The sequence below is a fragment of the Monodelphis domestica genome, chromosome 5 (genome assembly GCF_027887165.1).
Source record: "Monodelphis domestica isolate mMonDom1 chromosome 5, mMonDom1.pri, whole genome shotgun sequence".
Lineage (NCBI taxonomy): Eukaryota > Metazoa > Chordata > Mammalia > Didelphimorphia > Didelphidae > Monodelphis > Monodelphis domestica.
The window spans coordinates 280066234-280093769 of record NC_077231.1 but is presented as its reverse complement, the minus strand read 5'-3'; the positions used below and the strand labels follow the sequence as shown (position 1 = coordinate 280093769).

Genomic DNA, 27536 nt, shown 5'->3' with positions numbered 1-27536 from the left:
GAGGAATATCTGTCTGCCAATGCAGATCAACCTTGGAGTTAGGATACCTTACCTCTCTGTGTAATATGTAGCACAATATACAATTTTAGTTTAACCATCCTAGTTAGTTTTGATATTTCCTCAACAGTAATCTTCCCTTCTTCTAGATAGGAATTTTTGGTCTTTTATTTCTTGTTTCTGTAGTGTCTGTGCTGGGAGATTTGGCCTTTGAAAGAGAAACCTGAAGAATGAAAAGAGAGAGACCAGAATTTGAAGGAAGAAAGCCAACACTCCAGAGCAGAACTGCAAGTTTCTAGGGCAACCGTCTTCCTGTCAAATTACTGCATGATGTCCAGAAATGTACATATCACGTACACATTTGAGATTATATTTCATCCAATTTTAAGAGGGCTCCCTTTTGGTGGAGCAGCCAAGAATTCCTCTTTGTATAAGATCATTAGTCTTGTCAGAGTGAACAAGGACATCAAGTCATAGAGAACGAAAGATCTAGCCTCTCTCCATCCAACTCCAAACAATATGATGTTCAGCATTGCACCAACCTCACCAAATAGTCTTCAATAAGGAACCAAAATTGGAAGAGAGAAGAGATCAAGAGAAGGATCAAGCAAGGATTCCTTTTTTTTTTTCACCTGCCCAGCTGTGGTAGCCCAGTTACCATCGTGGGATCCCACCATTACCTCTACACCAAAACCATCTTGGGAGCAACCTTTCTTGACATTGGGACAACCATTCTTGACAGGAAGAATAACCCAGGGTGTCAGTTACTCAGAGTCTAGAGTCATTCTAGGTTGAGCCTCCCTATGATAATTTTCAGGGTACCGATCAGACTTCTAACCTCACAAAAGAGAAAAACAGATGACGGATCACCCTGGAGTCTCTCTACCAGGAAGTCTAAGAAGGCAAAGATAAATTGAGACTGAGTTGGCTTTTCCAATTCTCATTCACATACTATCCTGGTAGAGAGACTCCAGTGTGATCCTTCATCTGTCTTCCTGTCAAGAATGAGCTGGTAGCTCCCAAGATGAAGATGAAGGGGTTCCTTCAGAAAAGCCAATAGTACCAATGGACCTTTGTGACTCAGGGAGGAAACACTGGAAAATAAGATTACTTTTCAGCAAAGTGTGCACCCCATTTATGACAAGGGGCTTTAAATACTGGCTATGCTACTACTTCAATGATCTTGAGTAAGTCTCTTTATTTCACTAGGCCTCTGTCTGGCTCAGATTAGGGGGTTCTTGGCCTTTTTTCATATCACATCTGCCTGGTGAAGCTTATGGACACCTGCTCAGAATAATGTTGTTAAGGGTAAATATATTTATATAGGATTACAAAGAAAACCAATTAAGTTAGAAAATAGTTATAAAGAAAAAAAATTAAGTTCTGGTACCCCAGACTAAGAACATGTGGACTCAATGACCCTAAAAATCCCTTCTGGCTGTAACATTGTATGATTCTAATTTAGCTCAGCAGAGCTTACACTCAGTGAGGGCTGAAAGCTCTCATTTCCACTGGGATTTTCCCCAGGTTTGCATCCAAGTGTGTGAGAGTGTCAAGAAGGCTAAATAGACCCCTTTACGTTGTCCATGGTATCCTGAATGCTTTGCTCCAGTTCTACCTTATCTCATCTTTCTCTGGGATTTAGTCTCCATCCCCTGCCCTTAATTACCCCCAGCATTCTCTCCTTCGCTCCTTTAGCTACTGCTCTATCTTGGATGGAGTCCAACGCCATCCCAGGACACCTGCTCTACATGCTTTGCCTGAGAAGAGAAATGATATGAAAATTGGCAATGCAATTCAAATGCCATTTTGGAAGTAAAAAATAATCCTGACATCAGTCTCCCATGCTCTCTTTGGTGGATCCCAGTGCCACCTACGAATCAAACAGGGGTTCTATGAGAGAATATTGATGCTTAACAACATTTTCCCCTCTGAAATATTAAATCCAGGGAGATAGTATGAATTAATGGTTTGAGGGCTGGTTTTAGAGTAAGAATTGAATTTGAAAATTGCATCAAACTACCTACTAGTTGTATGACCCTGGATATAAAACTTAGCCTCTTTGCCTCATTTTCCTTATCAGCAAATGGGAATAATGGCACCTCTTTTATGGGATGGTTGTAAGAATTGAATGAGAGCATAAGTAAATTGCTTTGTAAACTTTAAAGTACCAGATAAATGTTATCTGTTTTTTTTTTCAATAAGAAATTAGTTGTGGGGGCAGCTGGATAGCTAAGTGGATGGAGAGCCAGGCCCAGAGATAGGAGGTCCTGGGTTCAAATATGACCTCAGACACTTCCCAACTGTATGACACTGGACAAGTCACTTAACCCCCATTGCCTAGCTCTTACCACTCTTCTGCCTTGGAACCAATACACAGAATTGATTCTAAGATGGAAGGTAATGGTTAAAAAAAATAAGAAATTAGTTGTGCATAAAAAGGCTTATATATATGAATGGGGAGGAGAGGGGTTAGAAAATAGGCTTAATCTTCTTTGTTCTAAAATTCTTCAATTTGGCCCATCCCTACTTAGCCCAAGAGTAGTCCATATAAACATTGATTTCATTCACTGTGTTTCATTCATGTTGTTCTAAGCTTTCCTTGTTCTATAAAAATAATTGGTATGTGAAATATTATTCTTTATATATTTTATAAAAGTAGCTGATATCTACATGGTGGTTTCTAGTTATTAACCCCTTTGAATTTTATAACCTCATGAGATAGGTACGGCTAGTATTATCTCCATTTTGCTGATGAGAAAACTGTGGCTGAGAGTGCATATAGGAATTAGCCTGGGGTGCCCAGCTAGCAAGTAGCAGAGGCAGTATTTAACCCCAGATCTTCCTGATTCCAGTGGGTTCATCATTCAGTGCTCTATCTCCTCCTGCCTTCCAGTCAACTATGCAAATATCTCTAGATTGTTGATGAATGTAGACATTCTTATCATAAATACAGAAGCCCTGATGAAGAGGGGAGGAGGGAAGAAGGGTCAAGCTTCAGAAATAATTCAGTCAATCTGTCTGACAATCAAAGGATCTCACTGAATGCTCGGGAATATGCAGCAGGGTACTGGTGTGCCTCATCACTCTATTTTCCTGAGCACTTGCCAGAAATATCTTCTTTGACTTCCAGGATTCTTTCCAAAGATGGCAACCTATTGTGGTAGAACCCATCCTTGCAGTTTAATCAGTCCAGGGGAATAAGGTGACCTGGAAGCTATATTTGGGATGTTAGCCCAAGAACAAACTCCTATCGCAGAAAGAGGCTGTGACTTCACACTATTGACCTGAGAAAACCACCGTGGAAAATGGGGGGGGGGGCAGTCAGGGACATTGCACCCAACTGAATCAATACTGCATTCTTTTTTTAAGCATAGCTTTTGATTTTTTATGTATAACATAATATTACATATTGTAAGAACATATATAACACACAATTCTCTATGAAATAGGATAATATATGCCATGTAAGAAAATAATAGAATACATATAATTTGATATAGATGTGTAATCAATTATAATAAATATGCTTATGCAAGAAAAATTCTCTCATTAGCTATGTTCAAAAATCTATCTCATTTTCCCTCTGCCAGCCAGTTATCCTTTCTATGGTAGGCTAAGCGAACCTCCTTCTGGGAAATGTTAGTGGTCTACAAATCTGAATTTCTCTCCTTCTGCAGAGGACAACACCATCTTTCTAGTCACCCTAGTTGGCAGGCTTTGTCTTTTCATTCTCCTTCACCCCAGCCCTGTGTCCTGCCACAACAACATTCTCATAGCTATTCTTTTCATTCTCACAACTACCATCATTGAGGTCCTCCTTTGGTCTCTTCTCACCACCAGAGAAGACTAGCCCCTGTGGTATGAGGACTTGGTGTGCCCTTTTCAGAACTGCTCATCCACCATTGGTGTCCATCTTTCACCCAACATATGGTTCCAAGAAGCTGTGACATGGGCCATACTCCAGGAAAACCAGATTTAGCATAACCAAGGAGCCTCAAACCCATCAGAGAGAGAGAGGGGGGGGTCTGCCCCAAGCATGTGAAGACTTCCCCTGGTGGAATGGGTAGAAGAGAATGATTATTCCGGCCGTGAAGGTGTCTGAAGCAGATGGTGTAGAGTGCCTAGAACTTAGTTAGACATAGAAGAGGCCAAGGATGTCTTCTGTATTCTGGACCATCACTGGTCATCCTAACTTCTGTCTTGCCATTGAACTTTGGTGACTCTGGAAGAGAGTGTAAGGCTGATGACTTTGTGTAACTTTGCCTCACTTAATTCCAATTCACACACATACACACAAAACATCACTCAGTGACATCAGTGGTCCTCTTAGGGACAAACAGCTTGTCATCTGGACTATTTCAATAACTAACTTCTCTGCTCCAATTCACCATCCACATGGTTGCCAAACTGATGTTCCTACAGCACTAATCTGACCATATAAATGTCTGTGACATTTAAAGCCCTTTTCAATTTGGCTCTGGCTTAATTCTACATTATCCCCCTTCACAGATTCTATAGTTCAGTCAAACTCTCTCTCTTTCTCTCCCTCTCTCCCTTTCTCTTTCTGTTCTTCTCTCTCTTCCTTTCTCCTTCCCTCCCTCCCTTCCTCTCACCCTCCCTCCTTCCCTCATTCCCTCTCTCTTTCCCTCTCCTTCCCTCCCTTCATCCTTCCCTCTCTCTCTTTCTCTCTTTCCCTCCCTCCCTCTCTCTATCCCCTTTTTCTTTCTCTCCCCCTTCCCCATGTCTGTTTTTTCTCTTTCTTTCTTTCTTTCTTTCTTTCTTTCTTTCTTTCTTTCTTTCTTTCTTTCTTTCTTTCTTTCTTTCTTTCTTTCTTTCTTTCTTTCTTTCTTTCTTTCTTTCTTTCTTTCTCTCTTTCTCTCTTTCTCTCTTTCTCTCTTCCTCTCTCTCTCTCTCTTTCTTTCTTTCTTTCTTTCTTTCTTTCTTTCTTTCTTTCTTTCTTTCTTTCTTTCTTTCTTTCTTTCTCTCTTTCTTTCTCTCTTTCTTTCTTTCTTTCTTTCTTTCTTTCTTTCTTTCTTTCTTTCTTTCTTTCTTTCTTTCTTTCTTTCTTTCTTTCTTTCTTTCTTTCTTTCTTTCTTTCTTTCTTCTCTCTTCTTTCTTTCTTTCTTTCTTTCTTTCTTTCTTTCTTTCTTTCTTTCTTTCTTTCTTTCTTTCTTTCTTTCTTTCTTTCTTTCTTTCTTTCTTTCTCTTTCTTTCTTTCTTTCTTTCTTTCTTTCTCTCTTTCTTTCTTTCTTTCTTTCTCTCTTACTCTCTTTCTCTCTTTCTCTCTTTCTCTCTTTCTCTCTTCCTCTCTTTCTCTCTTTCTTTCTTTCTTTCTTTCTCTCTTTCTTTCTCTCTTTCTTTCTTTCTTTCTCTCTTACTCTCTTTCTCTCTTTCTCTCTTTCTCTCTTTCTCTCTTCCTCTCTTTCTCTCTTTCTTTCTTTCTTTCTTTCTCTCTTTCTTTCTCTCTTTCTTTCTTTCTTTCTCTCTCTCTCTTTCTTTCTTTCTCTCTCTCTTTCTTTCTTTCTTTCTTTCTTTCTTTCTTTCTTTCTTTCTTTCTTTCTTTCTTCCTCTCTTTCTTTCTTTCTTTCTTTCTTTCTTTCTTTCTTTCTTTCTTTCTTTCTTTCTTTCTTTCTTTCTTTCTTTCTTTCTTTCTTTCTTTCTTTCTTTCTTTCTTTCTTTCTTTCTTTCTTTCTTTCTTTCTTTCTTTCTTTCTTTCTTTCTTTCTTTCTTCCTCTCTTTCTTTCTCTTTCTATTTGTCTCTGTGTCTGTCTCTCTCCCAGTCCCTCTCTCTCTCCCTCTCCTTCCCTCTCTCTCTCCCTCCTTCCTTCTCTCTCCCTCCCTCTCTCCCCCTCTCTTTATCCCCTTTATCTTTCTCTCCCCTTCCCTTCTGTCTTTCTCTTTCTCTTTCTGTTTGTCTCTGTGTCTCTGTGTCTCTCCCAGTCACTCTTGTCTCTGTCTCTCTTTCTTTTGTTTCCTATTATTTTGTTCTACTTTATTTTGGGCTTCTGGAATATAAATGTCCAGCAAATGCTTCTTTATTTATTCAAAGCCCACCAAACTTGCAGTGACCATGGCTAGAACATACATAAGATAGGGAAGACAAAGACATGATGTATAAAAAGGTAAGGATTGAGGAGATGAGTGTGGCAAAGCAGGGCAGGGATGATTGGCAGGCAACACAGACATGAACAAAGGCTTATTTGCGATCTAGACAAAAGTGCTTGGCCAGGCTGCTACTGCTGCTGCTTCCTGTAAGTGAGGTGGGGTGGGAGGATGAGGAGGAGAGGTGGGAAGGGGTGGGTTTGGACTCTGAGGGCTCAAGTCCTGATCTCTCCAGCAGGAGCTTTCTGAAATGCTCTCAGTAATTCTTCCTCATATTTCCATCTCCTCTGTCACTGGGGAGAGCATGGAGGAGGGGTTGATAAAGGACCAGTCAAATAAAGAGGTTCAAACAATCAGGGGCTGTTGTGAAATAGGGGAAATGCAAGGGGTATGGATGGATTTTATAACTGTAGAGCTAGCCGTGGTGTCAAGTTTCATTTGCTTAAGGAAAACTGCCAACCCAGCTGCCTGTTTTCATGCCATGGCAGAGCTGATGGTAACCTGGCCCAACAAGACCATGGAAAATGGTTTTATTTGCCAATAGCAGAACCCTTTGGTGTCCTCATCGCCTAGAGGCTTGGAAACAAGAAAGGAGGCATTGTAAGAGTTGAGGAGGCCCCTGATAATGTGAGGCAGTCAGAGAACAGATAGATTAGAGTAATGCTTAAGAAAATTAGGCTCACAGGTCTGGAGACAGGAAGTCCTAGGTTCAAATCTGGCCTCAGACACTTTTCAGCTGTGTGACCCTGGGCGAGTCACTTGACTCCATTGCCTAACCCTTACCACTCTTCTGCCTTGAAGCCAATACAGAGTATTGACTCCAAGATGGAAGGTAAGGGTTTAAAAAAAAAGTAGTCTCAAAGAACCATAGATAGAACAAAAATAGAAGGCAATTTAGAGGTCATCTAATCCATCTCCTTCACTGAAAAAACAAAAACAAAAACAAAAACAAAAACAAATGTTTCCTTCCATCTTAGAATCAATATTGTATATTGGTTCCCAGGTAGAAGAACACTAATGCAATGGGGATTAAGTGACTTACCTAGGGTCACATAGCTAGGAAGTATCTGAGGTCAGATTTAAACGCAAGACCACTGGTCTCCAGAACTGTCTCTCAATCCATCAAGACACCTAGCTGTCCCTTTCCCCTTCATTTTTCAAATTAAGAAACTGAGTCAAAGAAAAGTGAAGTGTCCAACTCCAGGTCACTTAGATGGTGACTTTGGTGTACAGTGAAAAATAGTATTTGAACATGGAACTCCATGGCGTGAATTTGAAACCTGACTGCTTGGGGACTTGGGTAAAAGATGGTATTGTGGGTTGTCTGGGGCATGAACATAGCTGAGTATTGATATCATAGAATGTCAAATAGGGATGGGGCAAATAGAAATGAAAAGGTTTGGTGATCAGTTAACCCTGAGCCCACTTTGGCCATCTTCCTAACCACCAATACCTAAGTGGCTAGAACAGGGAGTCTTTACATGAATGAGTGATCCTATTCCATCCCATCTTCTCCAGAAGCTTTACCCCTCTATCATCCCTACTTTCTCAAATGAATCCCAGATTGCTTCCTATCTACTGGTTGATCCCTACTGCCTACAAATATGCATATGTCTATCCCCTCTTCTAAAAACCTTCTGTATGATTGAAAATCTGTTACCCTAAAAAAGAACTACATATCCCAAGAGCCCACTGACTTCCTGTCATTACATACTTCCTGTAGACAGAGGATAACCCTCTCTGATGTAGAATCAGCATTGAAGTCGGTGAGTGGGGTTGACTAAAAAAATGGCTAACCAGCCATGGGCACGTGGTTTTTATTTTGTATCTTCTTTATTCCTTGATTTCTAATGATCATTAATAAATCTCTTAAAATATAATATTATTATTGAGATTTAGTTTTAACTTTTTCACTTCACTTGATCCATCCATTCCTTTCTCCGGTAGTGATAATCCTCTATCTCTTTACCCTTTTATGTCAAAATTCTTTGAGGTAATTTTTGGACCATAATCAATGTCCCCCCTTCTTTGCCTCTCTCTTAACTCTCTACCGTTTGAATTCTGACTCAACCATTCAACTGAAACTACTTTCTTCAAAGTTATTCATAACGTCCTCATTGATAAATCTAATAGCTTTGTTCTCAATTCTCATTTTTCTTGGCTTCTTTGCAGACTGTGATGTTGTCAGTAACCCTCTTCTCCTTGATCATCTTTTTTCTCCAGGTTTTCCTATCACTGCTCATCCCAAATTCTTTTCATACCTATCCAAATGTTCCTTCTTGGAGTCCTTTGCTGGACCTTTTTCTATATCATATCCACTAACCATAGGTGTTCCCCAAGGCTCTGCCATGGGCTTCCTTCTCTGCTCCTTCAATACTATTTCACTGGGCTATTTCAGTAGCTCCATTGTTTCCATGTTCATGCGTATACAAATAAGTCTCAGATCTACTTGTCCAGCTCTACCCTTTCTTATGACATCTAGTCTCACATCTGTAGCTGACTATTGGACACTTGCAATTGGAGGTCTCAAAGCTATCTCCTCAACACAACATAACCAAGCTGAAACCATTATCTTTCCCTCCAAATCATTTTCTTTCTTTCTTCCCTATTACTTGAGGCTACCACCATCTTTCCAGTAACCCAGGCTCACAATCTAGATATCATCCTTGACTCTACCTTCTACCTCATTATCCATATCCAATCAGTTGTCAAGTCTTATTATTTCTACTTTCATAACATCTTTCCAATATAGCTTCTTCTCTCTTTCGACTTGACCACTACATTAGTACAGGCTCTCATCATCTCATACTTGGATTATTGCTGGTTAATCTCCCTTTCTCAAAGCTGTGAGTCTTAAAATTAACATTCAATGACTAAGTATTATATTTTTAAAGTTTTATTAATAATAACTAGGGCAAAAGAACTGTCTGAATTCAGTCCAGTGGCAAGTCTAAAAAGAGAAGGAGGGAGGAGTTACCACCACTTAAATACAATCATATAAAAGGGATGCAGGAAAAGGGAGTTTTGGGAAATATTCAGGGACTTCTGGGGGATGAAGTCCAAAGGCTCAAAATCTCCACTTATACAAAGCATTCTCTACTCTAATACATTGCCTACTCAGCTGTCAAAGTGATCTTCTGAAACTCTAGGCCTCCTCCATTAGACTATGAACTCCTTGAGGGCTAGGATTATTTTTTAGCTTTTTTTTTTTTTTTGGAAGTGCTTAGCACAGAACTTTACACATAATGGATGCTTAACAAATTCTAGTTGACTGTTTAACTGCTGAATTCTCATCCAACACACTTTGTAGCTTGGCTCACACCAGACCACCCATATCTTTACCTTTCTTTTTCTTCTTTTTTGGGGGGGGGAGTGGGATGGCATGGGTTGGAGTATTTGATAACCTGAGTAGGTAGAAATAATATATTTGAATTGAAAAAAAAATTAAGAACTTTTTCCAAAACCCATCTTATAAAAACCACAAAATGGAAACATTACATGGACATTCAGTGTTGACAGTCTGGTTTACAGGGCTAGCTACCTGAACAGGTGGCCTTGAACACTGTTCTTGCCAATCTTTGAAAATAGAGACTATCACATTGCACCCCTTTATACACCCTCCATTCCATCCTCACTGGCCTACTAACTGTTTGCTGAACTTGATACTCTCCACAACATCTATGTGCCTTGGTACAAGCTATACCCTGTGCCTGGAATTCACTTCTTAGACTTCTTATCTTCCTTCTAGACCCAGCTCAGCTCAGGTGTCCTCTCCTCCAGGGAGTCTTTCTGATTTCCCCCTAGATGTTAATGCCCTTTCCCCTCTTTACACTTCCTTGTATAGTGTTACTCCTTAGTCAAGAATATTCACTGGGTCTCTATTGCCTCTAAGAAAAAATGTACACTCCTCAGTTTGGCATTTAGATTTAATCTGGTCATAGTGTACCTTCTGGAGCCAGGTAGGTGGCACCATAGTGCATAAAGTGCTAGGCCTGGAGTCAAAAAGACTTATCTTCCTGAGTTCAAATCCAGCCTCAGACACCTACAGTGGTGCAATCCTAGGAAAGTCACTTAACCCTGTTGACCTCAGTCTCCTCCTCTGTCAAATGAGCTGGAGAAGGAAATGGCGAATCACTCCAGTATCTTTGCCAAGAAAACCCCAATGGGGCCATGAAGAGTCAGACAAGACTGAAATAATTGAACACCAGCATCTTCCTTCTAAACTGATTTCATGGTAATGCTCTTCACTCACTGTTCCATTCAGACTGGATTTTGCTCTTCCTAAATTCAGTATCCAATTTTCCATATCCATGCCTTGAAATACCTGTGTGCCTTCTATAAAATGCATTTCCTTCTTACCTTACTTAGCCTCTTCAAAATCTTTAGGTGTTATTTCCTACAGCAAACTTCTCATCTCCTCAGTTATGAGACCAATCTCTTTACCTAAATGACTCTGTATTTGCCTTATCCATATATGTATTATTTATCCACTCAAGAAATTGTAGCCTCTTTGAAGGCTGGTCCTTTTTTTGGCTTGATCTCTAGATTTCGAATCAGGTAAAAGTCTTTACACATAGTAAGTGTTTAATAATCACTGGGTAAGGGGGCACTTAGGTGGCTCAGTGGATTGAGAGCCAGGCCTAGAGATGGGAGGTCTTAGGTTCAAATTTGACCTCAGAGATACTTCCTAACTATGTGATCCTGGACAAGTCAGTTAACCTCCATTGCTTAGCCCTTACCTCTCTTCCACAGTATTGATTCTAACACAGAAGGTAAAGGTTTAAAATAAATAATCAGAGTGAACTGAATTGAATTGAGTAATTTAGACAGACAGGTTTAGAGAATGTGGGTCTTTGAGGGGAGAGATTATTTTTGTTTGTCTTTGTATCCACAAGTGTGAACATGGTCAGTCAATTAGCATTTATTAAGTACCTGCTGAGTGCTAACCTGGGAAAACAAAGATAAAAGATAGTCCCAGGTCTCAGGAAGGCAATATGCTAACAATTCTGCTTAAAAAAAAAAGTGAATTGGAGTTCTTTTCAGAAGGAAGGCACTGAAATTAGGGACCTTTCACAAGGTGAGTTTTGAAAGTAGAGACTTGAAGGAAACCAGAGAAGTGAAGAAGTGGAGATAAAGATCAGAACATTTCCAGACATATGAGACAGCCAATGAAATGCTCCTTCTTGTATTTGAGGAAGAACATGGATACCAATGGTACTGGACTGCAGAATTTGTGGAAGGAATTAAAGTATAAAAAGGCTGAAAAAGTAGAAAGGTTTCAGGTTCTGGAGAGCTTTGAAAACCAAATAGATCATATTTGATCCTTGAGGTGATAGGGAGACACTGGATTTTGTTGAACAAAGGTATGCTAAAGGTAAGGCAGGAGGAACAATTAGGCCAATAGTCCAGGAATGAGGTAATAAGGACCTGTACCAAGATGGCGGTAGTGTCTTGCGTTTTTGTCAAGACAATGAGAGAAGAGGACATCTAGGAGATATGTTAGGAAGGTAGAAATGACAGGATTTGACTTCTGATTGCATATGAATGGCATGTGAGAATGAGGAGTCAGAGATGATACCTAGGTTGTGATCATGGATGACTAGGAAGATGATGGTACCCTCAAGACTAATAAGGAAGTTATGAAAAGAAGAAGGTTTGGAGGAAAGGATGATGATTTAAGTTTTGGATATGTTGAGTTTAATTTATCTAAGACATCAAAATTCCTGCTGATTTCACCTTTGCAACCTCTTTCTAATGTGTCTCCTTTTTCTCTCTTCTGACATTTCCACCATTCTAGTGAAGGTCTTTATCACCTCATGCCTTAATTATTTCAATAGTCCACTGGTGGGTCTGCCTGCCTCAATTCTCTCTCTACACTACAATCCATCCTTCATTAAGCCACTAAAATGACTTAATTTTCCTAAAGTTCACTGCTGATCCTGGCAACCCTTTAACCACTAAATTCTATCAAATAGAAAATGTTCTGTTTGCCATTCAAAGCTCTTCATAATCTAGACTCCTCTTAGCTTTCCTGTCCTCTTACATCTTACTCCCCAATATGTACTTTTCAATCCAATGACATTTCCTGGATATTCCACACACAAGACACTCTATCTCTCAGCAACAGGCATTCTCTCTTCCTGTCTCTGCTCTGACAACGGACCTAATTGACTTCCTTTAAGTCCAAACTAAAATTCTACCTTCTACAGAAAGCCATCCCCAACCTCTCTTATTCTAGTACCTTCCCTTGATTATTTTTTATTTCCTGTAGCTCACTTTGTATATATTCATTTGCATGTCTTCTCCTCAATTAGACTGTAAATTCCTTGAGGGCAAGGACTATCTTTGGCCTCTTTTTATCTCCCCAGCACTTAACATTGTGCCTGGTGCCTAGTAGGAGGTAAATAAATATTGATTGATTGATCAGACACCCAACAGACAGAGGCATATGTGAGACTGGAGAATAGGAGAGAAATTAGGGCTAGACAGGAGATCAAAGAATTATATGCATAGAGATAATAAATGAAAACATGATTGATTGTTGATGAGATAACCAAGTGAAACAGTATAGAAAAGAGGAGAGGGTCCAGACAAAGGTTTGGAGGGCACTCATGTTTAGGTATGACATTGTTAAAGATCAAGGCAAAAATAAAAGAAGAGAGAGAAAAGGAACATTTGGACAGATAGGAGGGGAATCAGGAGGGACCAACTAGCTGGAAAAGATGGGATGGAATAGAATCACTTGTACATGTAGAGAGGTCTGCCTTGCAAGGAGAAAGTCTACCATTTCAAGCAGAACAGGTATAAGAGGAAGTAGTGGCAGAAAGCAACTGGTTAATGCAAGATGATGAACAGGGGCAAAGGGAGGGCTCTCTGAATATGTCTGATTATTTTTAGTGAAGCATGTAACAAGGTTCTGAGCTGGCACAGAGTGGGAAAAGAGGAGGGAGGTAGCCATATTTTGAAAGGCAAGAAGATTTAGAAAAGCCACCATGGTAAAATAGTGAATTAATTAAAGAACTCTAGGAAGATTGCCTTGCTGCAGAGAGAGCCCAGTTGAATTATGTTACGCAAACTTATCATGGATCCATTTGCATGGTTTCCTGATTTTCTCCAGCTTTGTTCAGGATAATATAAATAGTAGACTAGGTAGGCAATTAATGATCCAAAGATGGAGTTGGGAAGGGCAAAATATTCTACAGGATAATGGGGCGAGGGACTTGACAAAAGAGGAGACCATAGAATTGGACTGGCTCACCAGCAGAGAAGTGAGGAGATGGCAGCCAATGCAAAAGTGGTGGTCTGGGGAAGAACTTGGGACTTGAGGGATGAGAGGTCACAACAAAGATGAAGAGTAGAGTTTGGAGTTGCAAAGCAGAAGGAGAGGTGAGATGAGAACAGACTATGATCAGATAAAGGAACTTCAAAGTTTGTGGATGTATAGCATTTGTGGGTGATAGCAAGATCAAGGGTATGACTATCTCTATGCAGGTATGGTAGTGTGGAAAAGGATGTCATGGGAAATTAGCAAGTTGAGGCATTGGGAGGTTGAGATGCTTGTGGGAATATCACTTATGTATGTTAAAGCCCCTTTGTATGAGAGCCAGTGTTGGAGAGGAGAAAAAGAATAGAAATCGTTTAATCAATGTTTGTCTACTTGAATTAAACCCATTCCCAAGTTGTGAAGCCTTCAGTATTAATTGTTCACAGGTCCCCAAATTGCATTGCTTCCACAATTAAGCAAAGAAGGGCAAATGGACAAAGTTTGTTTTAAGGAAGTGGCTAAAAACAATAGGGGAAGTTCTGTGCATCTTATGCCACAGCAAGTCAAATCAGTTATAAAATAAAGTATTTTCCCGCCCTTGAAAGTTAGATGGGTAGGAATCACGTAGGACTATCTCATAGCCAATAAAGAGATGTGTTAGTGAAAAGCACAAACAGAGAGACTATAAAGGTGAAAAAGAAAACATTCCATGACTACACAAATAGGAGCATTTCCCCACTAAAATAAGCAATTACAGTTCCCCAAGAAAAAAGGGAGGGAACTGCATTGCTAAAGGACTTAACTATGTACCAAGCATCATTCTAGGATCTGGGACACAAATACAGAAGCGAATACAGTCCTTGCCTTTAAGAATCACATATCCTATTAGGAGGGACAACACATAGAGGGAAGCAATGACCAAGGAAGGGTGATTTTGATTGAAAAAGTTACAAGGTTAGTGAGTGCAGTCACTAGAAAAGGGATTAAATCATCCCTTTTAGGAGTAGCTATTCCAGAACTGCGAAAGCATGAGGGTCAAGATCCTGGACACATGCTCCTATCACTAGAGTACATTCCAGAGAAGAAAAGGTGAAATCCTCAGGATATGGTTTCTGGACTAGGTAATTAGGCAGTTGGGGAATAAAGAATAACTGGGAGCCAACCAAAGGTAGAGGACTGAGGGCTTGGGAGAGGCATTTTTGTTTGAAAAGTGACCAATGGAATGACATGCTAGAATGGTAACATCATTCACTTAACTGAAAGCTACTATTGGCCGGTGAACAATTGGGGCCACTCTCCTTCACTTGGAAAGGACACTTCCCATAATGCTCTTTACTAAAGCCACTGGCATGCTAGAGACAGCTCCATTTGGCCTCTTGTGAAATTTGCAACAAAAGTCTTCAGATCAGGGCTTGCTTATTTTATTTATTCTGTAGGTTTTTTTAAAATGACAGAGAAAATTTGAATAATGCATATTTTAGATTCTGATTTTTCCTGTAAGTGTGGAAAATCTTGCATTGTGATTTAACCCACTGTATGACAGGAGGTTGTAATCTACATAGCAGCCTCTTCCAGGCATTGGTGGGGCTAGAATTGGAAACAAATAACCTCTTTCCAAATTTTTTTCAAATTTATTTACTTTTATTCTAAATCTAGCAAATATCTAATAAAACAAGAATATTCATATGTAGTAGAATAGAAATTGAGGATTGTTTATGAAACTGCAGATATATATTACGTACTGCTTGTTTTATTTTAAAATACATTATAAATCCAACCTTTAGCTTTCAAATCTGTCCTACTTATCTCTTTCTTTTTGCCATTTGTTTTTGTAATCTGTATTTTTTCTTCCAGAATAAATGCAGTGTTAATAGACTTCTCATTAAGTGACATAATTGGCTTCTCTAAAACTACCACCACCACCACTCATCCCTGCTGCAATGATGACTTTGAACAAAAATAAAGATCTTGGAAAACTCAGACCACAGCATGATAAAATCATGATTCCTTCTTGAAAGCCTGACCTCACCAGTTCTGCATGGGTAGAATATATCAAAGGATAATTGCAACATAGCCACAAAACTTCCATGGTATGATCCTGTCTTCAAAAAGATTGTCTCTAGGTGGTATTTTGGGGAGGGAGCTATGGTCTTCCTACATCCTGAAATAAATGACTTATTACAGTGTTAATATGCTGATAGTATCTCATTAGGGAAGCTAAAAATCAATTAATGGGGCAAAAAAGAAGAGTTGAAACAATTTAAAAATCTAGTGCCTGGCACAGGATTCTGAATTTGATGAGTACTTAATAATTGTTTGCAGAGTTGAATCTGTCTTGACTGTCTTGTTTCCATTCTGAGTCACAATTAAACTAGAACTTGGTTTTCAAAATAAAATGGATATGAGTTTTCCAGGAGTTAAGGATTCAGGCTTCATCCTAAGGGTTATTTAATTCTATGCAAAACTCTGCCTCAGCTTCTGGGTACCAGGTGATTACTGGTGGTCATTTGGACAGCGCTGAAAGCACAGAAGTTTTGATTTTCTTTGGGCATGAGAAAAGGCTAAGTTAGGGGTTTACCAACTCCAGGATGTGTCATAACAACCTCTGGAAATATCATTGTGAATATATAATTCAGTGTGTAAATATCTCAGTAATATATATTTATATATATATTACTTTCGGTGATATATTTTGAAATATATCATTCACTATATACACATATATGCATAGAATGATCTAACTCAGCAAATTAGGATCAATGTTGTATTAGTGAAATCATGACTTGATAACATCTTACCTATTTTTGCCAAAAATATAATAATCCATCACCAGTATTCAATATTAAAGGTAAAGACCTCCATTTCATTCCGTATAGGATGCCTACAAGATGCTGAATTCATCCTTTCTCCCTACACTGATGCAAGTTGGTAGTAGAAAGAATCATCCATGACTGCTTTTTATGTTCAAAATCACCAGTTGCAGGATAAAGTGCAAGTTTATCAGTTGACCCTTCAATGCATCCTGTATCCTGGCCCCAAATACTCAACGTATACCTCCAATCACCCAACTTATCGACTTTTACTCAATATGCGACCTCTGTTCCACCCAGGCATGTTTCTTCCTTGTCCTTGACATATGCTGTGCCCTTCTGTCCTCTCTTTTTTTTCTGCCAATACTAAGTTCATCCATCCTTTTATCCATGTAAAAAATAATACTTAAAGCATCTAGTACATGCAATGTGTTGTCCTAGGGGCAGGAAGAGACACAATGATAAATGGGAAAAGGGTACAGTCCATTAAGGAACTAATAATCTAGTAGAGGCGATGGCATATATTCAGATAAATATTGAAATATGTTAAGTAGCTAACACAATTAAATGAATAGTAAAAGCCTTCCTTCCATAAGAAAGGAATTATGCTAGGAACAAAGATGAAAAAAAAAAAAACCCTGCTTCCAAGGTGCTTACCATCTAATGGGAGTATATTAAATATAAAAATAAATGAACGCAAAACACATTTATCAAACGCCTACTCTGAGTCAAGCACAGTTCTAAGAGCAGGGATATAAATACAAAACCAAAGATATTCCTTGCCTTCAAGGGGTTTACAATCAAACCCACATTCACACAATTTTAGTTCTGAACTTAACACCAACAAAAATGGACATTTTCATATCATAGTAGAGCAGAAAAAGGATTATACATAAAACTTCAGATCTCTATTATTTATATCTTGATTTTCTTTGAATTAAGTTCAACCTTTAGATTTCAAAGCTGTCCTGCTTCTACACTTCTTTCTGGCTTTTCTTATTTTTTGCTCTGCATTTTTTAAAAACAAGAAGCCTGAAAGAGCTTTTTTTCTCCCTTTTCTTTTTTTTTTTTACTACCTTACCCCTTATCAGATTGAGACTGGTGGTCTTGAGACCACCATGACAATTTTCTGTTAGGTGGGGCAATGGCCTCATACGTAGTCAAAGAAAAATATTGACAATAACATTTTTGGAAGACTGATATAGCTGTGTCCCCCATATAATATTTTGTCTGCCACTAGCTTGTTTTTCTCTCTGCTAATGAACCCCCAAAACAGTATTTTGCTTTGTTCCCTGATAGGCAATTTGGCCAGCTCTAAGGAGGCTATCCAAAATCATAGCATAAGAACCTCACCCTTAGAAGGGGCACCTATGGAGCACCCCCACTTCCTGATGAATGGAACCAAGTTTCCATGCTCCCTGATGTAGTGCTGCCCTACTATAAGTTGGTATGTATGACTGAGTTATTTGGGTTCCTCTCTTCCTCTTTCCCCTTCCCTTCTTTCTACATTGCTTGCAACAAAGCTTTGCACCAAACTGATTCCCATTGTTTACATGTTATTCTCAGGGCCCTACCTCATTAAGGAGCTGTTTTCTCCAACATCTCTGGCTGGCCAACCAATCTTTCCTTAGATATATAACTTGGGTACCAGGCCACGAACTTAACCTATGACACTGTGTGAATTTTAGATTTACTCCACCCTGCTTAGTCTAATAAAACAGGAATGTCTACACCCCTACATAAGGATTAAGTGTTGAGAAGGATGGCCTATGACAGACATGTGCTAGCAAATGACAAATCAGAAACAACTGACAGACCCCCTGGGCTGTCCTAAGTCAAGCTTAAACTACCATTGGTACATGTGAGATGCAGGAAGTGATGTAGAAATGGTCTATATATTTCGTGTCACTTCCTCTCTGGGGTCTTTTCGCGGAGAGGTGGCTGCTGGCAGTGTACTGAGGGGCATCTTGGTGTGGCTGTAGCTATTGTCTGGGTTTGGCTGGGAGCAAACTTGATACAGTAACTGAGAGAAGCTTAACATTATAGGTCAGGTGAGGCGTCTTCTCTGAGCTCTCTCAGAGTTTAGGCTGATTCCTTTTTCCTTTACCTTCCAAAACATTATCCTCTTAGGAAGCCCCTAATCTTCTGAGGAGGCCTCGTGGCAGAGGTCTTTGAACTCTCCCTGGCACAGGCTAGCCCGGAGAAATCCCATACCCTTTTCCCTCTCTATTCTTCTTAATTCCTTCCCTCTATATTAATTAAACCACCATAAAATTTCTAAACTGACTTGAGTATTTTATTTGGGATTTGAATTAATCCCTGGTGACCAAATAAATTTATATTTAGTCTCAACCCCTAAATTTACCCTTACAACTGTGAGCCCAGTTGCAAGACTCAATGAGGAAATCCTGCATCCTCCCAGAAGGAACTCTTTAATGACAGAGGACTCTCACAAAAATACCCTGATTCCCCTCTATCCTCCTTTCTGCCCTAGGAAAAAAATAAAGAAAACAAGAAAAAAACAAAGCTTTATTAACAAGCATCCAGTCAAACAAAACTAATTCCCACATTGGCCATGTGTGAAAAGGTGTCTTCTTCACTTGACTTTCAAGAAGTGAGTAATATGCTTCATCAGTCCTCTAACATCCTAGTTGGTTATTCCGTTGATCAGAGTTCTTGTTTTTCAAATTTGTAGTTTTTTATTGTAGGAATCATTTAAGATAATGGAAGAGAGAGGCTAGAGTAGCAGGGTCCTGAGAAGGATATTTTGGTATATAAAGTTACAGGGATTGTGGGCAAGTATTAATGAAGTAGATTCACACCTTTTCCAAGAGAAATGCCAATACTTGCCCCAGAACTAGTTTACAGTGGGGTGGTTTAAGATTTTCAGGGCATAAACTGAATGGCAAAGGAGAAATACAGAAAAGGGGGCTCAAGGAAATTGCTGCTGAGAAAAGAGCTCATTCTTAAAGGGGACTGGTCTGAGGTGTTGGGTGTAGGTAGTCAGTCCAGTATGAAATCACTGGATAGCTGTGACCAATCTGGCTGGGCTGAAGGGACTCAGTCAGGGTCAAATAGCCAGGGTCTAAGCTGAAACTTGAACTCGGGTCTTCCTGAATGCAAGTCTAGCAACTGATTCACTATACCACTGAGTCTGTGACTTCACACTAACTCTGAAATCATCATGGCCGAGTAGGTGAAATGCTTTGGGACTACAGGTCCCAGAATAGGAACCTAGAGTTGCTATTAATTCACTACATTGCTTTGATTCTTGCTCTGAGCTGCTCTTCTGGCGTAGACTCTTTAGTCATACTTTTCATGACTCCTGCATGTTGTCCAAATCTCATCAATAAACATCATACTGGGAGCACAATTATTGGATGAGTTCATTAACTTGATTTTGTAGCCACCAATTTGCATAGGGAACCAAAAGGTATTCTTGAATATTTGAATTACTAATAGATTCTCACATATTCACTTGGCACCAATTCACTTTTCCACAATCTGTCATGATTTAGTTTACATCTGGGTGTTTTATATATGCACTTTAGTTGGTAAAGTCAAAACTTCAAAGAAATTTCAGAAATATATTCGTAATGGAAGTTCATTAGGTCTAGATCTCCCTCCCTCCCTTCCTGTCCTTCATTCCTCTTCCCACCTCCCTTCCCCGAGGTTAAAAAAAAAAATTAAGAAATCACTTATTGGTCGACTAATAGGTACTTAAATCTGGATAAGTCCTAATAAGGAATACTTCTAACCAAGGCTTGAGAAACCAGGACATCATAAAGCTGACTATAAAAGGGTATTCTATTAAACAAATTATTGCCATGTGGTTCTTCCATTTAGCATGATAAAATACTTGGAGAAATTATACAACCAGCTTCCTAGCAGTTATTTGGCACAGAAAAAAAACATTTAATGTTGACTAAATCAATGTATAGCTTTCCAGCCCTTCTATACATTAGATTTCCATATTATTGTATACTAATATATTGGCCAGGACATTATTTGGGTTAGCAGTGGTTTTAGGTGTAGATCTAATCACTTAAGTATCTCTTTTAAGCCTTAAGTTCTATATAGTCACCGTTCAAAATGAGATGTCACAGTAGAGCATTTTTAAAGTATATATGCTTTTAATGTGTACAAGAATCATATGGATTGTCTAGTTGAATTTTTGTAGCTTGTGTGAAATTACATTGGTTGAAAGTCTCTATGTGTAAAATGAGACTTTGACAGGAAATGTGCATATGTAAAAATATTTGCAGCATGAAATTGGGATTGCATTTTAAGAAGCTATCTTTTGTCGCTGATCTGTATTACCATTCATTCCTATGATTCCGTGTCATGTTCACTATTGGCACTAATAACATGACTATTGGTCACATTCAAATCTTGTACAAATCAGTTAAGTGGGAGGGGGTAGATATTCAGAACAGAATAAATTGACTATAAATTAATGGCTTATAGGATTCTCAAACAATGTTAAAATTGGGGCCCCCAGGGTAAGTCCATGGGATCTTTCCTAAACTACATTATTGCTAAAATTCTACACTTAAACAAAAACCACACTCATACCTCATGTTTGTAAAAACATTTAGAGGCTCTGAAGACTTTCAGGTCCTACTTTATCAATTCCATGATTCAATATTCAATAGAACATTAACTTTAGACATAGGGTTGCAAGAAATGAGAGCTAGATTGGAGTCAAGATAACTGGGCAGAAATTTGTGGAGCCAGTTAAAAGAATTTGTGCATATACATTTGGAAAAAATTGCTTGAAATAACAAGCAGTGCCGAAGTACCTCCTAACAGTTCCCAATATTGGCCACCAAGTGGTGGTGTTGACCCAGGAAAGCACAGATGCAATGCTAAGGCTGGAAGCTCAGGGTAGCAGTGGGCAGAGGGGATGATTCTACCTCTACCCAGGAGGCATTGGAGCTTGGCCTTTTGGAATTCTGGACAAGTCAGTTTCTTCATGGGAAAGTGGCAGTAACAAAAAAGCCCGACTTTCTGGACATCCAAAGAGTCTACTCTCTGTCTAGATCTGGTCAATACGCTTCACTCTTTGGTAAGTTTAGCTGGGCATTTCATATTTGACTTCAATCATTTTCACCTAACGTCTCCAGGTCCTCTTTGCATCTATTAACTCAATGAATTCATACTCAGCTACCATTTATAACAAAAGTAATGCTTTTTGAACATTTTACATATAATTTAACCCCAAAACTATACTCTTAACAGCTGTAAAATTGTTTTCTCTGTAATTTTTGTGCCTATTTTCAATTTACACCTTTTTATTCCCTTTTGGGAGACTAGTCAGTAAAACAGTCTTATCCTTTGGGTTTATTCCCTCTCCCTCTCCCCACATCTCTGAAATTGCAGATGACACATTTTATTAATCAATAATCATGGATTACTATTATCCCCTTTCAAGGCTCTGAAGGCAAACATTAGGGGAACTAATTTGATAAATGAAAACTTGGGCCCTGAATTGTAGTCTGCTTATGACTTTGCACTTTAGTTCAGATGTCAAATTACACAAAACCACCAAAAACTGTTTTCTAAGTCAGTTATTTCAATGCTTTACACCAAATTAAAATTTGGAACTTCTGGCTCTTGTGCTTGTGCAAATTCTAATCAATGCCGCAAACAAATCAAAAGCAGAAACCAGATCTTTTCATCAAAGAAAAATCTGTTTTCATTTCAAACGTGTGGATAACACTTATAAAGAATGAAAAAGTGCAAAAAAAGGAGTCCTCAAATACAGCTCAAAAACCACTAATGTTATATATTATGGTATACATGAAAATAAATACAACTCTCGGTTATTTAAAATGGACATATCACATTTATATGGCACATTACCAGACTGTTGATTCCATAAGATTTTCCAAAGATCTTGACTACAATGCAAATTCCAAACTTAACTATAAAGTGAATAGTTAAGTCTTAGTTCTAATATTTTATTCCATTAAGGAAAACAAACAACAGCGCCCCTCCCCATTATAAAATCATGGGTGAACAGAATGAATTCATGGAGGCAAGTATATTTATCAAGTATTATGGACATAGGTTCAGCTGGCACACAATGTGATAACATACATTTCACAGAACCATCTAATAAATCAAAATTGACTCACTATATTAATTTGACGAATATTTACCAGGCACCTACTATGTATGTACACACCACTACGGAGAATACAAAAGCAAGGTCCCTGTCCTCAGTTTATTATTTAAAAGCTTATACATTTGGGTCCAGTTGTTTTGGCTATTCTGCTTGAATACTGTGCAATTATATCAATTCCCTTGTCAAAAACATCAGGGCTATTGTCTGCATTACAATTTATTAACTATTAAGAGGGACTGCATTTCTAGGAGTTCCAAATCATGGCACCCCGCCCCCACCATCATGTTAACTTAATCCCCACACCTCTAATTTACCTCATACTATTCCCAAATTGATCCTCCCTTTTCCTTATTCAGACTAAGATTCTCTGCTTATTTTACTTTTTAAGGCATGAGCCATAAAATAGGTATAGGAGCAAAAGATTCACCCAAAGATACTAATTTTCTTGACAGGAACACAATTCCAGTGACAACTTTTTAATTCACAAGGACCTGAATTGTGGTACTGATAAGATATAGTTCAGCTCTGTACTACACTATGTTCCAAAGATTTTATTCAGTAAACAAGGAATGGTCATGGAATGTGCCATTATACTAGGGGAAGGGGAAGCAAACTCAAGATTGTATTTAATGCTCCCTTTTCCTTCAGTGCTCAGAGGAATAGCCTCCAATGTCACACAATAAAGTTTAACTATTCTTCCTGGAAATACTTGCTGAAGGAGGAATCCACTTATTGAGAAATTTTATATTAATAAAAAATAAAAAAAAAGTGCTTGTAACTGGGTCTGGTTTAGACTTGGGAGCATAACTGCTCACAGAAGTGTTAAGAAGCTTTTTTATTGTTAAGCTGCAACATACATGGTTTAATACAACAAAAACATTTTAAGTGAAAAGTAATAAACTGAACAATAAACACTTGAAACAAAATACTTTCCATTGGAAATGTGTTAGGATGAATAAGGGGCTTAGTTACCATCTTACTGCAATTTTTTTATGTGTTACTAGCCTACAGACATGTTTTCTGTAATCATGCAGATGTGAATGGAACTTTAAATGATTAAATAAATGAAAAGTCCGTTTACTGCAGAGACTCATTTCACAAAGTAGCCAATCGGCTTAGAGAACAAAACTATTCAAGAAATTCTCCATGTGTTTTTGCTTATTTTAGAAACCATGAACCTTAAGCTGCTCCTCCTTGACAATGCCAACCTGTAAAACAAAACACATTTTAGCAAGGCTGTTTTCAGGAATAAATTACCCTTCTCTAAAACAGTATATTTAAAATTAAAAGTTATGAAAGTATCATTTAGTTGGATGTTTGGCAGAAAAGGTATTATCTGTGGAGCAAATTCCTTTTCTTTTAGTCATTAAATATAATTTTCAAAGGCTAAATCTGTATTCGATTTTATTTACATTTAGGAATAAGAACAAAACCATATTGGCTAAGGGAATCAAACTTCTTGTAACAAAATCTTACAAATTGTAATGATATATTTGAAGAATACTATTTATATTTATTACAAAATTTATATTCAACTGAGAATAGGACCTTCAGACATTTCTGTAAAAAAGAATGTTAGTCCATTTTTATGATGAATTGGCCATTAGTCCTTCTGCCACTAACCATCCATTCTCTATTATTAACTACTCAGGAACTGATTTATTTGACATGCATTATTTTTTATGATGGTAATTAACTGCTTATAAATATGACTTTAGTAGAACTCTAAACACTGCTCTATTTCATCTGCAGTCACTCACCTCCAAGAGGAACTGGCAAATGTTCTTTCTCTGGTCACCTTGAAGTTGGATAACCTCACCGTATTCAGGGTGTTCAATCACAGTACCATTACAAGCAAATTTCTGTAAAAACAGGTCCAAATCTTAACAGCGGAGCAATTAACAATTACAACTTTCACCACAAAATTAACAAAAATTTCATTATAATAGTCTTCCGTATTTTAGTTTTGCATTATGAGAACACATTAAGATAGTAGTTTATAAAGATTGACAACCAATGTTATTCAAAACAAAGTATTTAGATCATTTTGAAAACTAATGGATTAATTTTCACATAAAATAAGCAGATAAGGGAGGTTAAGATTTTTCCTTTTCCTAATTTAACCTTTCAAACTGAGGTACAAGGCAACAACTGAATATTTCTATGTTAATTCGAAGATTACATATCTTATTTGCTGGAATTTGGCATTCTACTAACACTTCATTTATTCAAATTTTCAGAGTAAATTATTAGTATATGATTTAAGACTTGAGCAGAAAACAAGAATCCAGTTACTTGGATTCTTTACATTATTCTCTCCTGTTGAGTCTAACATCTGTACCTTTTTGAAAGCTTTCACAAGTTTCTTTTTGTCATAATCATCTGCAATTCCCTGAACAGTGGTCAGTGTCTTTCTGCCGTTTCGTTGTTGGATTCTTATATGAATGTAATCCTCAGTCCCTGCCGGGAGTAAGTCGTCACCCTTAGTTGCATCAGCAAAGGGGTCTGTGGACACAAAATCAAGTCATAGAAAACTATTACCACATAGCAATTAGTTGACAACCCAGCCAAATGATCAAAGAATTTTCTAGTTGCTAGCTATTTTTGCTCTATCATAAGCTTCCCCTCCCCCAACATCAGTTTTAAGAGACATAGATGTAGTTTCAAACGGAATATCATTGATAAAATCAATTATACATAAAATCTAAAACATGATGGGGGTAAAGTCGTCTCATTTTTTCCCATCAGATTTTAAACATTTTCCTTTTGGTTGGAGTAAAAGGAGAAAGCACACTAGTTTCAAGAAATCACATTAGGGCTACCAGAAGGACCCTTGTATTATCTTTTCTAAAAAAATCCTGCGTATAAACAAAAATACCTCAAGATTCTTAAAATCCACCCAATATAAACTTGTAACTGTTCCTCAAAAATATATTATAGAGGCATAATCTGAGAAACACAGGTGCTTGGAACGTACGTTCCTCCTCCTCCTACCATATATGTCAGGGTCTAGTTTCAATTTTTTTTTTTAACCTTTACCTACTACCTTTGAGACTGTTTCTAAAGCAGAAGAGCAGTAAGGGTAAGGTAATGGGGGTTGTGAGGTGTCCAGGGTCACCCAGCTAGAAGTGTTAAGGAACTGAATTTGAACCCAGGTTCCTCAGCCCGAGGCGCCTCGCTGCCCCCTGCAGCCTTTCCTTTCAGTGCTCTGCCCTTCCCCCAACTCAGTCTCCACAGCCAGACTGTAACGACTCTCAAACCCTTTGCTTGGAGGCACCAAGCGGTCCGCATCCGTGGGAAGGAAAAGGGGGGGCAAGAGAACACGGAGGGGATTCGGGCTCCACAGGTAGTCAGAGGGAGGGGCTGAGGCAGCCCCGGGGCAGGTGAGTTACCCCGAGGCAGGATGTAAGGCAGCCAGGCTAGGATCTGGCGCCCCCTTCCCAGCTCGAGGCCCCCGGCCAGCTTCGGGGATGCCCAAGGTCACACGCAGCTTTGGAACTCGGACCCTGTCTCCAAAAGGTACAAGGCGGGGGTAAGGATGGAAGAGGAAGCTCGAGGGGCCCGGCAAAGGGGGAGGGGGATACGGTTGGGGAAAAAGAAGCATTAGGAGAGGGAGAAGCAGACGGGCAAGGCGCGAGGGGATGGGGTTTGGGGACAGTGACAAGCCGGTGTGGGCGGAGATAACGGGATAACTGACAGGGTAGGGGGGCTCGGGGATTCCGAGCGGGGGTCTGGGCAGGGGTCCGCTGGCCGTCGGCCATTTTCTGGGCAGACAAAGCCGGGGGCGCCGCTAGGGTAACGGGCGGCGGGGCTCGGGGACGATACTCACCGAAAGATTGGAGGTTCTGGATAGTGGACATGCGATATTAGTGAGAGGCCGGTGAGGGGATAAAATGCCTGCGGGGCACGCCCGGGAGGACCTTGTGTCAGGAGGCTGTGGGGCGAGGAAGGTGAGATAAATAAAGGAGAGCTGGCGGCCGGGAGCGGAGCGGAGGCGGGCGGAGGGCGGCGACGGAGGCGGTGGGGCAGCGGCAGCGGGAGGCAGCAGAGAGGCAAGGAGCGGAGGAGACGCGAAAGAGGAGGCGGCGCTGCGGCTTCTCCCACAAAATGGCCGAACGCGACTATTTAGGCACGCTCTCCGCCCATCCCACGTGAGCGCCTCCGCGCTACGCCTCTTGGGACTTGTAGTTTTCTTGGGGCATTATAAGCAGCGAGGTGCGCTCGCTGACGCGGGCTGGAGGACCACAAATCCCGACAGGCACTGCGCCCCTTCTCTCTGCTTCCCTCCCCCTTACCTATTTCCCCTCCCCCTCTCTGGCTCCTCAGGGATGCTTGGAAAGTTGCTCCTATCGCCTTACTGGAAAAATCCGTTCAGGGCAGAGTGAGCCCACCCCTTCCCACCCTGACAGGGTCATAGTTTTAGAGCTTCCATGGATCTCAGAAAACATTTTACAGAAAAGGAAACTGAGGCAGCAGGAAAGTAAATTACTTGCCCAATGTCATGCAGATTAGTGGGAGAGCTGGTGTTCAAACTCCCTATCTAGATAATTTTCACACTAATTCAGTAATTCAATTCGGCAAGTATTAAGCACCATTTTGTGCTTAACAAGGCATACTTAGCTTTGATAATTTGCTTTATGAAATTCTCAGAAACCCCTGAATCATCCAAGAATCACCCCAGATAGAATTAATAGGTTTGTCCTATATACCTCCAAGTACTCAATGATCTCATTATATGTAGCTTGTAGTAGATATAATCGAATCTTAAGTACCCTTTTTTGTCTTAGAAGTTTCTTCCATTCTCCCATTAGAGGGAGGCCTCTCCCAAGTAGTCCAGCCCTTGGCTGAAATCCTCCTTCCCTAACCTCCATGTAAGCCAATCAGTTGTCCTCCCCATCCTCTCTTCCCTAAAAGGTATAGAAGACCCCAAGTTCTTTAGTTCATGGAAAATTCTATTCCAGGTGTGTTTTTCCAGAGAATGTTCCCAGAGTCCCAGGGCTCGGTTCTATGTGTTGGCCCTAAAAGCATCTTCTCCCTTGACCTGATTAAAGACGTTTTCTTTGTATCTAGTTAGTGGTTCTGTGTCTTTCAAGGCTCACTTCCTCCATTGATTGATCAGCAATAAGTTAGTACTTAGCAGGTGCTAAGCTTTGAGGATACAGAGAAAGGCTTTTTGAAAAGATTAAGATATTAAAGTTCTTTCTTCTGGAATTTCCCTTAAAACACTTCA

The 27536-nt window shown here is 39.4% G+C and overlaps 1 protein-coding gene across 1 annotated transcript; it reads right to left on the bottom strand.

The window, feature by feature from the left end:
- Window positions 1–21850: 21850 nt before the first annotated feature.
- On the bottom strand, window positions 21851–26445 carry EIF1B (eukaryotic translation initiation factor 1B). The gene is made up of 4 exons (XM_001369216.4): window positions 26136–26445; window positions 24648–24811; window positions 24067–24168; window positions 21851–23514 (listed from the first exon to the last, which is right to left on the bottom strand). Exons 1-4 carry the CDS (start codon window positions 26164–26166, stop codon window positions 23470–23472), a joined length of 342 nt encoding a protein of 113 aa, XP_001369253.1. The 5' UTR covers window positions 26167–26445; the 3' UTR covers window positions 21851–23469.
- Between the last annotated feature and the right edge of the window lie 1091 nt (window positions 26446–27536).

What these genes read in the sequence shown, in the direction of transcription:
- EIF1B (XM_001369216.4), bottom strand. Translation starts at nt 26,166, where the DNA reads ATGTCCACTATCCAGAACCTCCAATCTTTCG. An exon ending in CCAGAACCTCCAATCTTTCG is followed by an intron (nt 24,812 to 26,135) that starts GTGAGTATCGTC and finishes TTGTGTCCACAG; the next exon opens with ACCCCTTTGCTGATGCAACT. An exon ending in TTGTGAAAGCTTTCAAAAAG is followed by an intron (nt 24,169 to 24,647) that starts GTACAGATGTTA and finishes CTGTTTTTACAG; the next exon opens with AAATTTGCTTGTAATGGTAC.